General features: G+C 34.6%; 1 protein-coding gene across 1 annotated transcript in view; it reads right to left on the bottom strand.

The window, feature by feature from the left end:
• Window positions 1-19039, bottom strand: part of LOC114045697 (sodium channel protein type 9 subunit alpha) — a 196372-nt gene that overhangs the window by 32758 nt on the left and 144575 nt on the right. Inside the window, exons 18-20 of the mRNA XM_027865806.1 lie at window positions 16772-16892; window positions 6249-6403; window positions 941-1114 (exon numbers count right to left, since the gene is read on the bottom strand). Of these exons, the coding sequence (XP_027721607.1) occupies window positions 941-1114; window positions 6249-6403; window positions 16772-16892 (450 nt within the window). The remainder of the gene's footprint in view (window positions 1-940; window positions 1115-6248; window positions 6404-16771; window positions 16893-19039) is intronic.

Genomic DNA, 19039 nt, shown 5'->3' with positions numbered 1-19039 from the left:
ATAACAGTGTAAGGTATTCCTTTGTTTCTCCCCTGTAATGCTTGGTATGATCAACCAATGGCTAAATTCTAAAATTATGTGATATATTTGTATACACACTGGACACCATTCTCTGCAAGCCTACACACACATACATGCATAAAAATGTATATACATGCACATATTCCCATACATAAGCAAAGAGTGTATATGTATATGAATATGTTACATGCAAACACAAATAGTTTTAGAATTTAGCTACTGGTTAACTCTGTGTTTATACACACATATGCATATATACACAATTTGTGCATATATTTATATGTGTGTGTGTGAGTATGTATATACACACATACATACAACTATATGTTATAAAATAGAAAATAAATCTCCATTCCTATTTAAATGTGAAGGCAGGGCATACATAAACATGCCCTTACATAAATATTTCCAAAACAGAAAAGACATATTCAAGATAATTAAATCAACTTTAAGGCAACAAGGTAGCTAGTAGAAAACTTCTAGACTTGGAGTCAGAATGGTCTGAGTTTAAATCCTCCCTCAGATACTTTCTAGCTGTGTGACACTAAGCCTCAGTTTTCTCATCTGTAAAATGGGGATAATATGAACATTACCTCAGAGGGTTGTTGAGAACATATTGTATACTTTATATACACATACATAATGTTTTCAAGTGAGAACATATGTAGAATGGTTGGTATTAAATACTAGTTACCATCATTATTATTATCATTATCATGGTTTTCATAATGGTGTAACATACACATACATTCAGAAAACAAAGATATACACATAACATGGCACAAAAAAGTATATGCAGTAGAATGTCTTTTAGTGTTTCTGCCCACATTATTTTAAGCCATTATAAAAGTATTTATGTTTAATAATGAATGTAGGAGGCATCAGAACCCTGTATAAGAAATTACTTAAAAATACATACATCAACGATCAAGAAGTCCAGCCAGCACCAGGCATTAGTAAAATATGTTTTATAACCATATGCTACCCATTTTAGAAGCATTTCCAGAATGAAGACATAAGTGAAGATCTTGTCAGCATAGTCCAATACAGTCTTAATGGTCTTTCTCTGTTCAATGTTTATATCTTCAAAAGCCTGTGAGGGGAGGAAATCCAAATTTCTATCATATCTAACACTGAAACATGATTTGGAGTAAACAAGGAAAAGAAAATTGGTTTCTGGAGATTAGATGGTGATAATAAGGCTAAGAACATGAATTTCCATGAGCTAGTTTTCTGTGCTTTCTTTCATGGCCATAGATAATCAATCTCCTTATTTCTCCTTCATCATCTTATATATGTATCAATGAATGATCAGAGGCACAGGCAGAGAGAGAATGGATAGAACCTACAAAATCCATTGGTACTACTAGAAATGAACCCCAAAATTCATGGTGTATCAATAGCATATTGGCATCTGAAGAATGGCACCTTATTGTGAATCTGAAAGAAATTTTTCATTCTTGCTTTCAAAAGAAATAAGACTTCCTTGGCTTTCAATATTGAAATACCTCAGTCTTTCCAAGCAGCAAAGTGTAAACAGAATAATTATGTAAAATTTTAGAATAAATATTATAATAACGGTTGCTATTGTAAAACCTGATGAAAATGTAATAAAAATTAGTAAAATGTAAGCAAAGGGCAAGCTTTTATTTGAACTGTGAAAAATTACAAATTAAGTCCTCTTTTCGATAGTCTACATTGCTAAGAATGTGAAGATAGGTAGTATTTATTCTTTTTTTTTTGAGGCAATCGAGGTTAAGTAACTTGCCCAGTGTCATATAGCTAGTAAGTATCTGAAGCTGGATTTGAACTCAGGTCTTCCTGACTCCATGGCCAGAACTCTATCCACTCTGCCACCTAACTGTCCCAGTACTTATTATTTACTAAAGAAGTACAAGAGAATCAAGTATGAGAACAACTTTGTTTCAAAAACCCACATAATAGACATAAAACACCTGTGAAGTTTCATAAAAATTATTAAAAAGCGTTTATAAATTCCATCTATGCTATTGACATATTTATGTTTGGAACATATCTGTTAATATAATCAATAATCCAAGAAGATATCTTTGTATAGTCCTTTAGTAATTGAGACTACATACACAGCTTCCTGATTTTCAAAGTATTGGAAGCTTCCAACTTAAAAAAAAAATTTTGTCCCTAAAGATCATTTCTAAGCTCACTGTATCTATAACAGAAAGGGGCCTTAGACATCATCCAGTTTCAGTCAGTCGTCAATAAACATTTGTTAAGTATTTACTACACACCAAGCACTGTGCTAAGTGCTTGGGATACAAAGAAAACTCCCTCATTTTATAGAAGAGGAAACAGAAGCATAGAGAAATGAAGTGACTTATCCAAAATCACATAGGCAGTAATTAGCTGACTTGGTATTCAAATTCAGGTCCTCTCATCTAACCCTAGTACTATGATAAGCTCTCTCTCAGTCTCTCTCTCTCTCTCTCTCTCTCTCTTCCTTCTTTCTCTTTTCTCTCTCAGAAATGGTGAGAGCATCTCTCTCAGCTAAACTGCAAAATCTTATTTTGCAAGATCTTAAGGGGAAAGGAGGTTACATGGCAAAAATCTAGAATTTATTATTAAGCAAATGATTTCTTTTTTATTAATTTATTTTGATTTATCAATAATCACTTCCATACGCTTTTAAGTTTAAAATTTTTCTCTCCCTTCCTCCCCACCACCCTCCCTAAGATGGCACACAATCTGATACAGGCTATACATTTACATTCATGTTAAACATATTTTCACATTAGTGATGTTGTAAGTAGAAATTAAAACCAATAGGAGGAACCATCCGAAAGAGGAACAAAACACAACAGAAGAGAAAAAAAATAGCAATTCGACTTCTATAGTTCTTTCTTTGGATGTGCACAGCATTTTCCATCACAAGGCCTCTGGAGATGTCTTAGATCCTTGTATTGCCAGGAAGGGTTAAGTTTATCAATATTAGTCATCTTACAACGTGGCTGTTATTGTGTACAATGTTCTCTTGGTTCTGCTCACTTCATTCAGCATCAGATCATACAAGTCTTTCCAGGTTTTTCTGAAGTCACCCTGTTCATCATTTCTTATAGCACAATAGTATTCCATCATATTTATATACCACAACTTGCCCAATTGATGGTCATCCTCTCAATTTCCAATTTCCAATTCTTTGCCACCACAAAAAGAGCTGCTATGAATATTTTTGTACATGTAGGTCCTTTTCCCATTTGTGTGATCTCTTTGGGATATAGCCCTAGAAGTGCTATTGCTGGGTCAAAGGGTATGCACATTTTTATAGCCCTTTGGGCATAGTTCCAAATTGCTCTCCAAAAGTGTTGGATCATTTCACAACTCCACCAAAAATGCATTAGTGTTCCAATTTTCCCACATCTTCTCCAGCATTTATCATTTTCCTGTTTTGTCATGTTGGCCATTCTGATAGGTGTGATGTGGTACCTTAGAGTTGTTCTGATTTGCATTTCTCTAATCAATAGTGATTTAGAGCATTTTTTCATTTGACTATAGATGGCTTTAGTTTCTTCATCTGAGAACTGTCTGTTCATATCCTTTGACCATTTATCAATTGGGGAATGGCTTGTATCCTTATAAATTTGACTTAATTCTCTATATATTTCAGAAATGAGGCCCTTATCAGAGAGACTGGTTGTAAAAATTCTTTCCCAATGTTCTACCTTCCTTCTAATCTTAGTTGCATTGGTTTTGTTTGTGCAAAACCTTTCAATTTAATGTAATCAAAATTATCTACTTTGCTTTTCGTAATGTTCTCTATCTCCTGTTTGGTCATGAATTCTTCTGTTCTCCATAGATCTGACAGGTAAACTATTCCTTGCTCTCCCAATTTGCTTATAGTATCAGCCTTTATATCTAAATCATGTACCCATTTTGACTTTATTTTGGTATATGGTGTGAGATTTTGGTCTATGCCTAGTTTCTGCCATACTCTTTTCCAGTTTTCCCAGCAGTTTTTTTCAAAGAGTGGGTTCTTATCCCAGAAGCTGGGGTCTTTGGGTTTATCAAATAATAGATTACTACAGTCATTGACTACTGTGTCTTGCATATTTAACCTATTTCACTGATCCACCACTCTATTTCTTAGCCAGTACCAAGCAGTTTTGATGATTGCTTAAGCAAATGATTTCTTAGCATTTAGCTCTGCCCCCAACACATACACATAACACATACATACACACACACACTCACTAAGAGCCAATCTAGGCATAGTAAGAACAAGCATATAGTCCAACTAATACACACTCTCTAACAGATGAAGAAACAGAAGACCCGAGAAGTCAAGTTATTTTCAAGGTTCACAAAGCCTCTTAAACTCAGGTATTATTCAGTACTACAGAAAGATGACTTAAAATTCTGAGAAAGAGCTAGTATTCCTGATGAATCAAGATTCGGATTAATCTCAACAGGCTAGATTGATGGACTGAAACCAACATGATAAAATTTAACAGGGATATTATAAAATCCTCTATCTAGGTTAAAAAAATTAAATATGTAACTAATGGATGGGGGGTGGAAGGGGGAAAGGAAACTAGATTGCACAGTGGATAGACTACCAGGTCTGGAGTCAGGAAGACACATCTTCCTGAGTTCAAATCCAGCCTCAAGCACTTACTAGCTGTGTGACCGTGGGCAAGTCTCTTAACCCTGTTGCTTCAGTTTCCCTCATCTGGAAAAATGAGCTGGAGAAGGAAGTGGCAAACTATTCCAATATCTTTGTCAAGAAAGCCCCAGATGGAGTTGTGATTGAAAATGACTGAATAATAACTGGATGGGAGATACCTGACTAAATGAAGCAATTAAAGTGAAAAAAGATCCTCCAAGCTTTCATTGGCCACAAGCTCCCTGTAAGCCAATGCTATGATACAGATATTTTACAAAATCTAAATAAAATATTAGATTTTTAAAATGCTATATACTATATAGTATATATAAATACACTATATAGATCAAGTAAAGTAATAGTTGTATGAATATTCAGATCTAAAATTTTACATTTACTTCTTGGTATACCATTTTAAGAGGGTTCCTAAAAAAGTACAAAGTGTCCTGAGAAAAGATAGTTAAACATCTGGAAGTTACATTATCTGATACATGTTTGAGGGAACAAGGGATATTTTATTAGAAGATTAATTTTGAAGATGGGGCAAGATAACTCCCTTCAAGTGTTTAGAGCATTGTCATGTTTCTACAGGGGACAGAACTATAACAACTGAGTTCAAGTTAAAGGGCAATAGATTTAGGATTAGTGTAGGGATGAATTTTTTTAAAAATAATTCAAACTGTCCAGTGTAACCCTTTACAATTACAAGAGTTTGCCCTAAGTTATGGCCATTCTTTCTGGACCATACCTTTCCTTTCCCACCTGGAAGCCCACAGGAGTCACCTTCCTATTGATTCACACCTCTTCTCTGTGCCTTACTCAAAGACCTGAACAGACACTGTGGAAAGTCTGTCTCTCTCTCTCTGCTGTGTACCATTCTCATTACAATGAATAATCTGTCAATTACATTATGAGTCATATAGGTTTTTATAATCTAGCCTCTGAACTGAATCCCAATTAATTATAAGATTATAGGACCATAGATTTAGATTTGGAAGTGGCCTCGAAGGCCATTCAGGTCAAATACCTCATTTTATGGATGAGGAACCTGAGGCTGAGGGCAGATAAGTTGGACCCCTGTGCTTAGGACAGAGGCAGAATTTCAACCCAGATCCTCTGAGTCAAATCAGTGCTCTGTTTCCTATATTCTGCATCTATAGTATTGTTCCTAAATGGAAATGCCTTTCAGGGTAAGTGATGAGAAGAAAAGACAATGGTTTGGGAAATGTTTCATATCTTGCCACAAAGGGGCCTCCTGTTCCTCAGTTTAGGGTGGGACTTAGCAGAGAGGAGAGATTAGCGTGACTCTGGGAATACCTTGTTTTCTGTATGGTGTACAGATTTTAATTTTGCACATATTCTTAATTTGGATTTCTATAACTCAGGGAGAACCTATACTTTAATTCTCGTGAAAACAGTAATTTGCAATAATTTTCTGCATCAGTTAAATTCTTAAATCAAATGTTTTCATATATATCTATATATATCTATATCTATATCTGTATCTATATCTATCTATCTATCTATATATATGTATGTATGTATGTATGTATCTATCTATCTATATATATATATGTAATCCATCACTTACCAAAGCACCACTGCTGAGAAGGATCATGAGGACAATGAAACTCTCAAACCAATTGTGTTCTACTATTCTGTAGCAGGTTTTCCTTATGTTCCACCAAACTTTTCCTTTGCCAGATTCTACGCTGACTTGACAGCATGGGAACCTTCGTACACAACCTAGCAGAATGGAAAACATGAAAAAAACAATTTGAAAATTAAAAAGAAGTTGCTCACATGTAGTCACCATCTCTTTATTGTTCCCCAATATATTTCTAAAACACTATTCAATACAAACATCTTCACTCAAAACTAGTCATTTTATAAGGTCAAGATACCAGTAGACTAAAAAAAAAAGCATTGCATAGGATAGCACACATGTAAGAGTAAGATGTATTTCTTCCTCCAGGAGGCATTTCCATGAAAGAATTAAGAAGGATCGGTGCCTTCTTTACTTGACTTAATCCAGAAGCCAGTGGAAATAACTGCTATCCCCTCAATAATCCTCAAAGGGCTGGGAGTGGATTGTCAGAGATATCCATTCATTACTATGGAGATTAGACAAGATAAGTTTGTTGCCCTGTTTTCTCAAAAAGATTAGGACCCTTAAGAAAAACAGAAAGTCTCTGGAGCTGGAACAAAGCTGGACTTGAATCTGCCTAGTCCCAGAAACATGAAAGCAGTATGGGAAAGCAGAATCGATATGTTCCATCTCTCCCATAAGTGCCTCTCTCTTTCATTCTACTAACTACCCTCTTTGTGCAGGCCTCCAACAAATCCCACCTGTACTACTCTAAAACCCTCCTAATTGTCCTCCCTGCTTCCAATCTTTCCATTCCTCAGTTTATCCTCCACAGAACTATAGTAGATGTCTTTTTTGGGGGGGGCTCTGTACTTGCCTATTGATCCATCACATAGATGTGAAATACCTCAATACAGTAAGAACTAAACAAAAGCACTGAGTAAATGTTAACCAATTTTTTCAGTTATTTTTCAGTCATGTCTGACTCTTCATACCCTATTTGGTTTTTTTTTTCTTTTTTGTTTGTTTTTACAGAGGTCCTGGAGTGGTTTGCAATTTCCCTCTCCAGCTCATTTTATCAATGAGGAAACCAAGGGTTAAGTGGAAGTGTCCGAGATCAGATTTGAACTCACAGAGATGAGCCTTCCTGACTTCAGGCCTGGTGCTCTATCCACTGTGCTACCTACCTGCCCCTCTGTTAACCTGCTTACTTTACCTACATAACACATGTTAACATTTAGAGTTCAGGAGATTTAAGTCACATATTTAAGTCAGGTCTAATGGCACCTTTGTTCGTGGGTAACTTTTTAAAAGAAAAAAAAAATTTCTTTTGCTACCCTTGCATTCCTGACCCATGAGCCTCCTTGTATAAAATCCCAAGAAACTATAGCTATACTGAAAAGGTCCATCTGTGAAGAGATGTGAAATTAGATTAGAGAGTTTCATGGATTTTAGCCCACCATCTTTGTATGAGACATACCTCTCCCCTTTTCCTCCCTTTTTTATTATTCCCTCAAGTAGCTGTAATATTAAAAGCTAAGAAAACTAACATTTGGGAAATGAAGTGAAAACATCAACTTGTCTCTCTACCAGTTAAAAATAGAAAGCCTGAAACTAGACTGAGAAGTGGGAAAACCATTAGGAATGTCACAGTTCACATGGGGAGCTGAGGAATAGCTGTAAGTTTCCACTGCACTGGGCTGCTAGTTTCGTTTTGGATCCATGCCCCAGCTGCTGGGATCCACTGTAAGATGGACAAGTGGAATCAGCAGTGGATACAAAATGAGAGAACCTTAAGGCCTGGCAGAACATGTGCCTTTGTTGGAAATGTCCAAGGACGATTTTCAGTAGCTGTGCTCTTATTTCTTTCTGAGAGATCTAGGGACAGTCAAAGGTACCTCCAGGGTCCATCTCAATAAATTAGGTTTCAGATACCTAATTTATTTTGCATGGAATATCTTTTCTCTTGACATGGCCACTAGATTATCACCCATTTTGAGAGCATTTATTGTTAAATAGTTAGGGGAAAAAGATAGGTGAAGCTGATCTTCCAATCCATCTGTTTCCCAAACCCCTCAATTCAAGAACTGCCAAAATAATCGTCCTAAACCACAGGTCTAACCATGTCACTTCACTGCTCAAAAATCTTCAATGACTCCCTATTTCATCTAGGATAAAATAAAATCTGCAATACTGTGAATGATATGCTTACAAGCAATAAATTGGTCTCAGCATACTGGAGAGTATCAAGCATACATTTCCCCAAGTCTCTTGGGTAGGGGATATGAGCCAAGAGAGTAAAATACCTCTCAAAGTAAACTGGGTCCTATGGGTCTTAAAAGTCTCTGTCAAAAAGGTATACACAAATATTTAATTATAACCCTAGAAATATTTTTTCCGCAAATTCTTGAAAAATCACAAAGCCAATGGCAAAAGTAAATAAGAAGGATTATTAATACATATATTATTTAAATAAATATTAAAAAATTACTTAAATAAATCATAATTACTTAACAATCATAGTTAAGATTACCAAGAAAGGGCAATATTAAAACCAATATTACTCTTTTCTTCCAAAAATATAGCTTAATTGAAAAAATATTATGAGGTTAAAAAATATCATGAGGTTAAAAAAAAACCCAGCAACTAGGCAGTATTGAAAAACAATTTTAAGTTAGATATTCTGTCTACCAAGGCATGTATAGAGATGAGAAGAAAATATGATTAAAATCTTTTATAATATCTTAGCTCTTGGTACTTACCATAGTTCTACTTAAATATGAAAAAAAAGCTCATGCGTAGGGTTAGTTAACCTTGCTTTATATATAATTTCCATAGAAGAAAATAATTATGCCAATTAATTTTTTGAAATGATTAATATTTGTTTTCTTGAGAGGCAATGTGTTATGTTGGATAGACAGTTAGACCTGGAGTCAAGAAGACCAAATCCTGCCTTCGAAGCTAGTGATATGATCATGGGCAGGTAACTTTACCTCTCAGAATGCTGGGTAACTTTTTAACATATGTAATAAGTTTTACATGGATTTTGATCTGTATATATGGAGGAGGATCTTAACAGATATGATCGCAAGACCTTGAAGTATTGTTGGGCTTGAAAAGGAGAGAAAATATGTATTACTTGATCCTATAATCGAGACATATGCACAACCCTGAGCCTCTTCCCCTCCCTTATGCATATCCCAATTAGAAAAGTAAGAAAACTTTTCATATGATGAAGACTCATAAATATTGCCCTCTGGATTTATTTCGCTTTAGAAAGTTTCATTTTCTCCTTATGGGACCAGAATACTCAGCCACTTGGCTGATTTATAGACAAAAGCAAATCCTAAGAGAATTTGAACCTACCTGGTTAGCAATGTTATCACACCTCCTTTTACAAAAACCTATTAAATAAATGTAAACATAACAGAGAGCCTCTCAAACACTTTAATGAGTACCAAAGGGAAAAACTATTTCTCTTGAGTAGCTTCATTAGGTTACTCTGATGATATATTACATAATGGCTATATCATCTTTCATCATTTTTAACTAAAACTCTCAGATTAAAAAATGTTCCAACAATGTGCACGTTATAAAATGAAATTAGCACAAAAGCTTAAACCAAAATAAAGAAAGAATTATTCATTGGCTCAACACTTTAAAAAATTTAAAGATTTTCTAAAATCATACTTACATTTTTTCTTTAAAAAACCTTTTAAGATCCAGTGATTATAAACAAATCCAAGCATTAGATATTGAATTATTTGAATTATTCTTATTATGAAAAGTTGATTGGTATTGAAAATGATTTAGGAAGGGGTAGCAAATCATTTGGAATAGAATTAGCTTCCCAACATATAATCATGGAATTTATGTGCTGTTAATACAGTTAAATTGGGGTGCAAAATGCTTTACATTAAAATGTAATATCATAATATACATCAAAATGCACTAAAAGCAATAAGGCATTTTGAAAATGCCAAGGATTATTATCCAAGATCTTTTATGTATCAGGTACTTAATAAAACTTGTGTTGAATCTGAATTTATTCAATTGTTGGTAACAAAAAAATGTCCACATCCCTGCCAATTTGCCTTATCAACAGCATATTTATGTTCATATGTCATATAAGCAAAATAACAGATGGTACAAATATTCTGGTTGGATTATAGGTATATGTTATAATCATAGCTGTAGATGCTGGCGTGAAATGAGAAATTAATGCTAGCAATGGAGGGTGAAAGAATTAGTAAAATCAGAAATTATATAATATAAGGATATGTCATGTAGTTTCAGCATAGCTCAGCTGCTATAACATCCATGAAGACATTCCTGAGCTCACCACTATAAATGCTCACTCTCTTATCGAAATAACACAATCTTTGGTACCCAACTGGATTTTTTAAAAAATTACAATTACTCGAGTAATATGTCTCCTCTCCCTGTAAGGTTCATAAGAGTCGAGACTTTATCTTAGTGTTAGTATTCCCTATAGTACTTAAAAATGTATTTTAAATATCAATATTCACTAAATGTTTGTTGAATAAATGAGGTTGGCATAAAAGAAGTAATTGTTCCCTGAAAATAAAGGGAAAAGTATGACAGTGAATGTCAGGAGGAAGTTAGTATAAAATAGACTGTAGGAATACCTTTGGTAAGTAATTGGCAAAATGAGTGATCCTATCTGTGCTCAATGGAAAACAAGGCCTTTGGACCATACGTAGTAGGTTTTGTTAGTCTCTATTGTGTTTATCATAACAGTGTGCGTTAAACTTTATGACTGTGTCTTATTTCCTACAGATTATATGCTCCAAGAGGACAAGAACAATTCTTATACACGTTTTCTATCTAAATTGCTAAAAATCAATGTCTCTTTGTCAGTTTTAATTAGGCTTGACATCTCTGGAGCATTTGACAATGTACTTCTCAGAATTACCCCTGGACCTATCTTAAATACTGTCCTCTTTGGGTTTCAATGATAGTTTACTTTGTTTTTTCCTCTGATCTGGCCACTCATAACACTAATTTGTTAGCTCATCACCCTTTTTTCTGCCCCTTGTCCCAAACTGTGGGCATATCCCAAGGCTCTGTCCTGGCTCCTGTTCTTTTTTCTCTCTACAGTTTCTTTAGGTTACCTCATCACCTATAATGGGTTAAAATGATCAATTAGCAAACATTGATTAAACTCACACTATGTTCTACTTACTAGGTTAAACTTTGGAAATTCAATGGCAAAAATGAAACAGTCCTTATCTTTAAGGAGATTTTATTAGAGGAAAATTATGTACACAAATAAAGTAAAGTTAAGGAAGGGAATACTAACAGCTATGGGGATAAGAAGAGGATTCTTGTAGAAAGGGGCACTGAAAGGGATCCTTAAGAGGAGCTGTGGATTCTTGGAACTGAAGGTGAAGAGTGAGCTCATTCTAGTCATGGTGGCAGTGGCCTGGGTGGGGAGGGGAAGGCATCCTGTGAAAAGGTATGAATGCAGATGGAACTCCATGTAAAGTGTATATCTGGCAGGCCGGCTGGGATGTAAAATTCAGGGAAGGGGATAACGGGTTTTATTTGCCAAGTGGAGGATCTTGTATTTTATTTTAGTGTAATTTGATGTTTTTGAGCAGCGCAATATCACTTAGGCAGCAGAGTGAAGAATAGACTGGACAGGGAGGAGTTTGGTGGCCAGGAGACCAATTAGCAGACCATTTCAACAGCGTAGGAAAGGGGTGATGATGGCCTGGAGGACCATAGTGATTGTGTTGTGCGTAGAGAGAAGTAGACAGGTATGAGAGATGTCGAAGGGTTTGATTCCAGAAGACTTACTAACTGATTAGATATGGGGGATGCAGGAGAATAAAAAACAAGGACGATTCTCTGAAATTATGAACCCAAGTGACTGCAAGGATGGTAGCACCATAAACATAAACAGGAAAGTTAGGAATTGGGGCTGATTTTGGAAGGATAATAGTTTTGTTTTGGAAGTAGTCAAAATGGGATAAGAGCTCAAAAGAGAGACTAGGGCTAGATAAATGTGTCAGGGTCCTCTCCATAAATATAATAGCTAAATGCAAGAAAGTCAATGGGATTACTAAGAGAGAAGAGTATGTGAGCCTTGTGGATGTACCCCTGTTTGGGGATAGGGCATGACCGATGACCCAGCAAAGGAGAATGAGAAGGATCAGAGAGAAGCAGACCCAAGAAGAAGTGTCACAAAAAGCCATAGAAGATCAATCGCCAGGACAAGAGCCCTTGGAACACATACATCCTTTCTGTTAATAGTCAACAAACAACAAAAATAGAAAGTAACATGTTATAAATCAAAAATCATTCTTTTAGATGAATTTAGCTTAACTGTTTTTAGAGAAGTTGCTTTGTAGGGGAGTGCATTTGGAGGCTTCTTAGGACTCATTTATTGTATCAAAACAAAATGTATCAATTTTTAAAATTGGAATAATAAAAATGGAACGGGAGGACTAAACCACCTAAGAAGCCTAGCTTATTGTCTCTTCTCTCTTATCTACTGATTGCTCATCTCCTCTGCCTCATTTCCAATCACTCTCCTCAAAGCGTATACTTCAAGATTTCCAGTGACCTCTTCATTATCGATTCTAACAGCCTTTTTAAAGACTGTTTAGGGCCTGAATTTAGTCTCATTTGCAAAGTGATGGGGCTGGGTCACTTCCAGATCTAAATGCTATGGTTTTCTGATTCTTTTTGCCTCACAGTCTTTTTCACTCAGTCTCTTTCATTGATTCATTTCATAGGCTGCACAGGTGACAAGAAGTATAACTGGATTCTGAGCCCAGGTCTTTTGACTAAAAATCTAATTGCATAACATTGTGAGGTTCATGAGAGTATGAGCTATGTGTTTTTCAACTTTGTATGCCTATCTGAAGCATTCAACCTGTAACAGGCAATTAAAAATGAAATGACCTAAACCATGTGATAAAGTTTAGCAATGTAGCCTTGTAATTATTAGGGAGTATGTTCCCATAGAAAATTAAAGCGGTATTATCCCAGGTAAGGCAGCTCAAAACCAATCTGAATCTGGGAGCTCTGTGAAGCAGTCCAAGGGAGTCCATGAATAAACAAGTTGTAGTATTTGACAAACATCAAACAGCAAAACTATCACAGAGTGTGTGTTTACCTGAGGTGCAGAGCCACCAGTGATGGATTATTTTAAATTAATTGTGTGAACTGCCTTATTGTTCTAAATTCAATTTGAAAATGCTTAAAATGAGTCTTGCCAGAGTCCATCTGTGACAAGACCGGCCCACAAGAGGGATTAGTTTTGACTAAAAGGCAACAAAGCTCTCCTCAGGAACTGACTGGCTCCTAATCTCCCATGACATAGCTTTCTGGTCACGAAAGGGCATTAAAAAGTCCCATTCATGTGGAGCCCCTCTGACTAGTCAGAAATCTAAAGACCATGTAAGTTACCATACCTTGCCCTGCTCATGGGGGCTGCATATGTGTGTATGTGTGTATGTGTGTATATGTGTGTGTGTGTGTGTGTATGTGCTAAGTGTCACTAAGACCTTCTTGTGTATATCCTTGCTAATTTGGGGCTAAATAAGCCTTTTATTCACTATTCAATGACTTCTGAGTACTTCTTTTGCTCCCAGAGTCTGAACAGGATACCAATGTTATCATCTCTCCTCCCAACTCCATATCATATGAAATATCTGGCAGTCACATATAAATAATATGCCCATGTATAGGATCATAGAGCAAGACAGGACCTTGGAGGCCCATCTTACCCAACTTTTTCATTTTGCAGATGAAGACACTAAGACTTAATGACTGACCAATAGTCACAAAGGTAATAAGTGGGAGAACTCTATTTGAGAACACGTCCTTTGGCTTCAATGCCAATACTCTTTCTAGCTGTTTACTATCATTTCTGTAATGATTATAATGATTATTATAATGAGCATATTAGATAACTGGGCAAAGTTAAAAAGCATAAATGAAACAAAAACCAAAATTGTTGATATCTCAGAAGACCTGAGTTTGAATAATAACTCTGTTATTGTCTATATGCATAACCTTGGACAAATCATGACTATTTTTCTCATCTAGAAAATGAAAGATTTGATTTAAATGATCTCTTTGGTACCTTTAGTCACTAAATTCTATAATCCTACTTACTGATGATGAAATAAACATCCATGAGCCTAATTCAAGAATCTAATCCCATATACAAAAGAAATGCCAATATAATTACAGTTAACTTCAATTTGAGTTTTATTCTAGCATTCCTGATACAATAAGCATTATGTTACCACTTTAAAAATAAGTAGGTTCATATATCTTATAGAATGGCAGTCAATTTAAAATAAAACTATAGAAATTCTAAAGTAAAAATATGATGAACTGAAATAATACCCTCAAATATTAATCTTTATAAATAAAAGGAGGGGAAAGAAGAAAATTGTTGCAGAATATCTTACAAGGTTATCCCTAACATCTGGCAGTGTTATCAGTTATAAAATACTTATTAATAATGAGTATTCATTTTCTTCTTCTAAGATGTGAAGTACTATATTAGAGCCATAATAAAACTGCTCTTTAAGTTTTTTTTTTTAATAATTGAAACTAACATTGTATCAATTTGATAGTGTTAATGGTCAATGTTTTTAAAAAGTCATTTGGAAAGATTTTTTTTTTGGCCAGGACTCTGCAGATTTTATTCAATGCAAAGGGTGCTGCCCCTGCAAAAGGCTTGATAATCTCTGTTGTAGAGGGCAATGATGAAAGAGCAAGTAGAAAACTTAATAATTATTTTGCCACTTTTCCATTAAAATAAAATATGCAAAAAGATTTACTTAAAATAAAATTCCTTCACAGTTTCAGAGGATTTAAAGCTAGAAGAAATCTTCAAGATTGAATGCCCTCATTTTACTGCTCAGAAAATTTAGGCATTTTATACTAACTTGCAAATACCTTTATTTTCCAATTATTTTGCTACTATATAAGTAGCTTAAAAAACACATGGAGTAGGTACTATATTATGCTTCTATATCAGCTTAAATAAGAAAAATATATATATAATATTCATCTTCAATCTATAACTTGAAACTGGAAAGTACTGTATCAATATCAGTTATCATTATCATTATCATTATTGAAAATACACAAGACAAAATGTTAGGGTGCTAGAACATAAAGTTTATATGTTTATATAAGTCAGTTAGTTTTGTTCTCTTCCATGACTATAAACATTCCTGATATTTACAATTACATCAAATGTTTAAAAAAGAGGTAAGCAAGGGAGTGTGAAAAAGAAATGAACTTTTTGATTACTTTGATTTATTTTTAGTTTAATTGTAAGATAAGGCTCCCTTCTTTAGGAAGAGATAGCCCTAAACCAAGCCAGACTAACATGGTCTCTTAAGTCTAGATTACCTATAGATTTAATGAATAGATAGATTGAGAAGACTTTATCATTCAGTAGCAGATAATTTAGAATAGAATAATCATAAGATTAAAAGGTTTTTCAAAAGGCTAAGACCCCTTTCTAGCAGAAATAGTGGTTGACCAGAGTTTTCTCTGGCAGTTGGAGAAAGGGATTTTTTTTCCCCAGTCTTAGTGGGTAAGCCTTTTTTTTTCTTTTACTAGACTAAGTTGAGTAATGGACTCTGCTAAGGAAGACGGTGGGTGGGATGGGGAGAGTAACTGCTAATCACTGATTACAAAAGGTACCACTGGGAAGAAAGGACATCTGGCATATGATTAAGAAGGTCTGGGAGAAAGCTAACTAGTCAGGTGACCTGCCTTGTCCTCCTTTTTTGTTATAAAAATCATCTCTCGAAATCACTCCTTGTCTCTGACCTCCGAGGAGGTGACTTGGTTTACTATGCAAATGTTAGCTTTGCAAATTAAATCATAGATGGTTCTATAACTTTGTCTTTAGTTTCCTTTTTATTTCAGATAATCAATTTTGACAAGTATGAACAGATTGGATAAAGTCTATCTTCAAATGACTCAAATTTCACATTCCATTAATGGTGGGCTATACAAATCAACAAGCAACAAGCCAGGCACTATACTAAAAAAGGTATATAAGGAAAGACAAAGCCATGACTTTCACAGAGGAAAGACAGCTCAATACTCTAGATTTTAATCTTTCCCTCTGTAATACAGACTTTCATTTGAGATCATAAAGGCAAATTAGTAACTCAACAGAAATCAATGTCTCCTGATCATATTTATGGTAGCCAATATGAATTGGGACTTCACAGTCTTCTATCTTCTAACTAATAATACATGCTAATGCTGATATTTATGTTGTGTAAGGCTAATGTGAGTGTGAGCTGAAACAACACCTGGAAAGGTCACTCACTGCGCTCAAGCTCCACTGATGTGATTTTAAATAGGATACCTGCTCTTGTCATGACCCAGCCTTCATTCCCAGGCACTTGAATGCTTTGAAACAAAAAAGTCTCATCCACAACATCATTTTGAAAATGAAGTCTATTAACAATAGTCAAATTACCATGAACAGGTGTCAGTTTTCCTCTTACCATCTGTAAAACAGGCCTCTGGCTCATCGGAATTTTCAGGTTCAGCCACTGCTTCTTCTCCATCCTCAGGGATAGCATTATCAATTGTGCTGCCTTCAGAGGAGCTAGATCGATGTACTCGCTAAAAACGAAGAAACAAACAAAAAAAAACCCAGCCACAAGAATAATTTTAGAATTAATTTAACAAAGTACCTTTAGAATTTCATACTGAGAAGCATGCAACACGTTATACAAAACACAACAATATTGCGGCCATAGAAATGTATAAGCACACATTAAGGTTTAGAAACCTTGCAATACGTCATTGCTCCATCTTTCTATCCACATCCTGATCTGGATTCTATTTTTGTTGATAAACATTATAAAATAAATATTTTAAAAAATAGTAATGAATTTTATTTGTTAAAATTACCTTTAGAGAGAAAAATAACTTTTTGATATTAGCACTATACTATTTGTATTATGGCATTGTATTTAAGTCCATTGTCTGTGATTTATTTTTCATTGCATTTAAAAAAGCAACAGAAAATGTTTTAGGACCATCAAGATTGTAAAATCCATAGCATTTAATCAGTTGTCATACTACCTCTCTTTTAACTGAAAATTCAATCCATTTCAATCAGCTGGTGATAAGTGAAGGCATTTTTAATAGTTAAAAATAAAAAAAAAATTAGAGCAGAAGAAAGCAAGAGGAAATTCCAACAATTTTTGGTCCCCCCTTCTTTGATGTAAAGGGCATGTATAATAGGATAATATAAGATAGAATTTTTAAAAATAGCATTAAATCAGAATTCAAAAGGCCAATTAAATTTTCTCTTCCAATATCATCTATCTGATCTATAAAATTTAGAAGCATTTACACAAAAAATCATTTACACAAAAAGTGAAGACACTAGTTTGTACACTAAGTTTGAACATTACATGCGAACTCTGCCACAAAGATTCAATGAAATCAAACAAGATAGACTTACACATGAGAATAATGAGCTTAATTTCCTTATGGTCATACAATTAATTCTCAGACAAAGAGACAGTTTATTTTTTTTCCTTCTCCTATGTTATGCCTAAACTTAAATGAACATTAAAAAATGACCTTTTTGTTAGAAATAACATATATCAGCAGGGATAGAAAAGCTTCTTAAAATATAATTGTCTAATTTAGTCCTTATATAAGGAAGAACAGCAGCTACTTTATTGCATATTCATTTGCTCATACATGTATGAACATTTTAAAAATACCAGTGAGTGTGGCACATAAGATAGTCTAATGAAAGTTATAACTAGTTTTTTGAGCACCTCAAATCAAGTGTAACTGTGGCTCCCAAACAGAATTAGAAAAACCCTTTACATTAGCTGAACCTAATATGCAATTTAATATTTGTCATAAGATTGTGATTTTTTTATTTCTTGATGGCTTTTAGGGTCAGTTGCAAATACTCTATTAAATGACAGTTCTAAGTGCATATTTTGGCTAGAATTACAATCTTGTCATCACAGAGAATATGGCATCAGTAAAAACTGCACAGATAAAATCCTGTATGAGGGAGGAATGATGTAAGCAGACACAGTCCTCATGAAACTACAATGGTCAGAAGAACAGTTGTATTGGTACTTATCATTTTATAATAGACATTAGAGGCATTATTCCCACTAGGTGGCTGTACTTTGGTTTGGGAGGTCAATAATGAGGGTCTAGCATGCTGCAGGAATCCATAATTAAGAAGCAAATAAAAATCTAGGAATCTAGGAGCTAAGTGAATTAATATTCAGGAATATTTAGAGACTGAGTGGTTTTAGAGAAAATTTTTTATCTCTTTCCAAAAGATTTGGGGAACCAAGCAAAAGCAACTAGTCAACAGTCAACAAGCAGTTATTAAGTGCCTTCCGTAATGCAGACACTGTGCCAAATGCTGGGGATTTTTTTTTTAAATAATAGAGCACAATTTAATTTTTATCTGTATTAGTAACAAAAATAATTATTACAGATATATATATAAATAAAACACATATACCTATGAATTTTTTTCTATAGAATCATGACTGTGCAAAGGGACCAACTACTGCCCATTCTGTAGTGGAGCAAATTGCCATAGGCATGTGAGATATCTGTATGTTGCGACTAACTTATGCCTTTCCTAAACCTAAGGCCATTAGACCTTGAAAATATGCTGTCAAATGGGTCACAGCAGGGAAGATTTGCTCACAGCACAAGTGTAAACATATATACACGCACAGGCATGAAGTGAATATATGTATATAAATACATAT

Source organism: Vombatus ursinus, unplaced genomic scaffold (genome assembly GCF_900497805.2).
Source record: "Vombatus ursinus unplaced genomic scaffold, bare-nosed wombat genome assembly UNPS02014779.1, whole genome shotgun sequence".
In the NCBI taxonomy this organism is placed as follows: domain Eukaryota; kingdom Metazoa; phylum Chordata; class Mammalia; order Diprotodontia; family Vombatidae; genus Vombatus; species Vombatus ursinus.
Note: the sequence above shows the minus strand (reverse complement) of the source record. Positions and strands in the feature narration are given on the sequence as shown.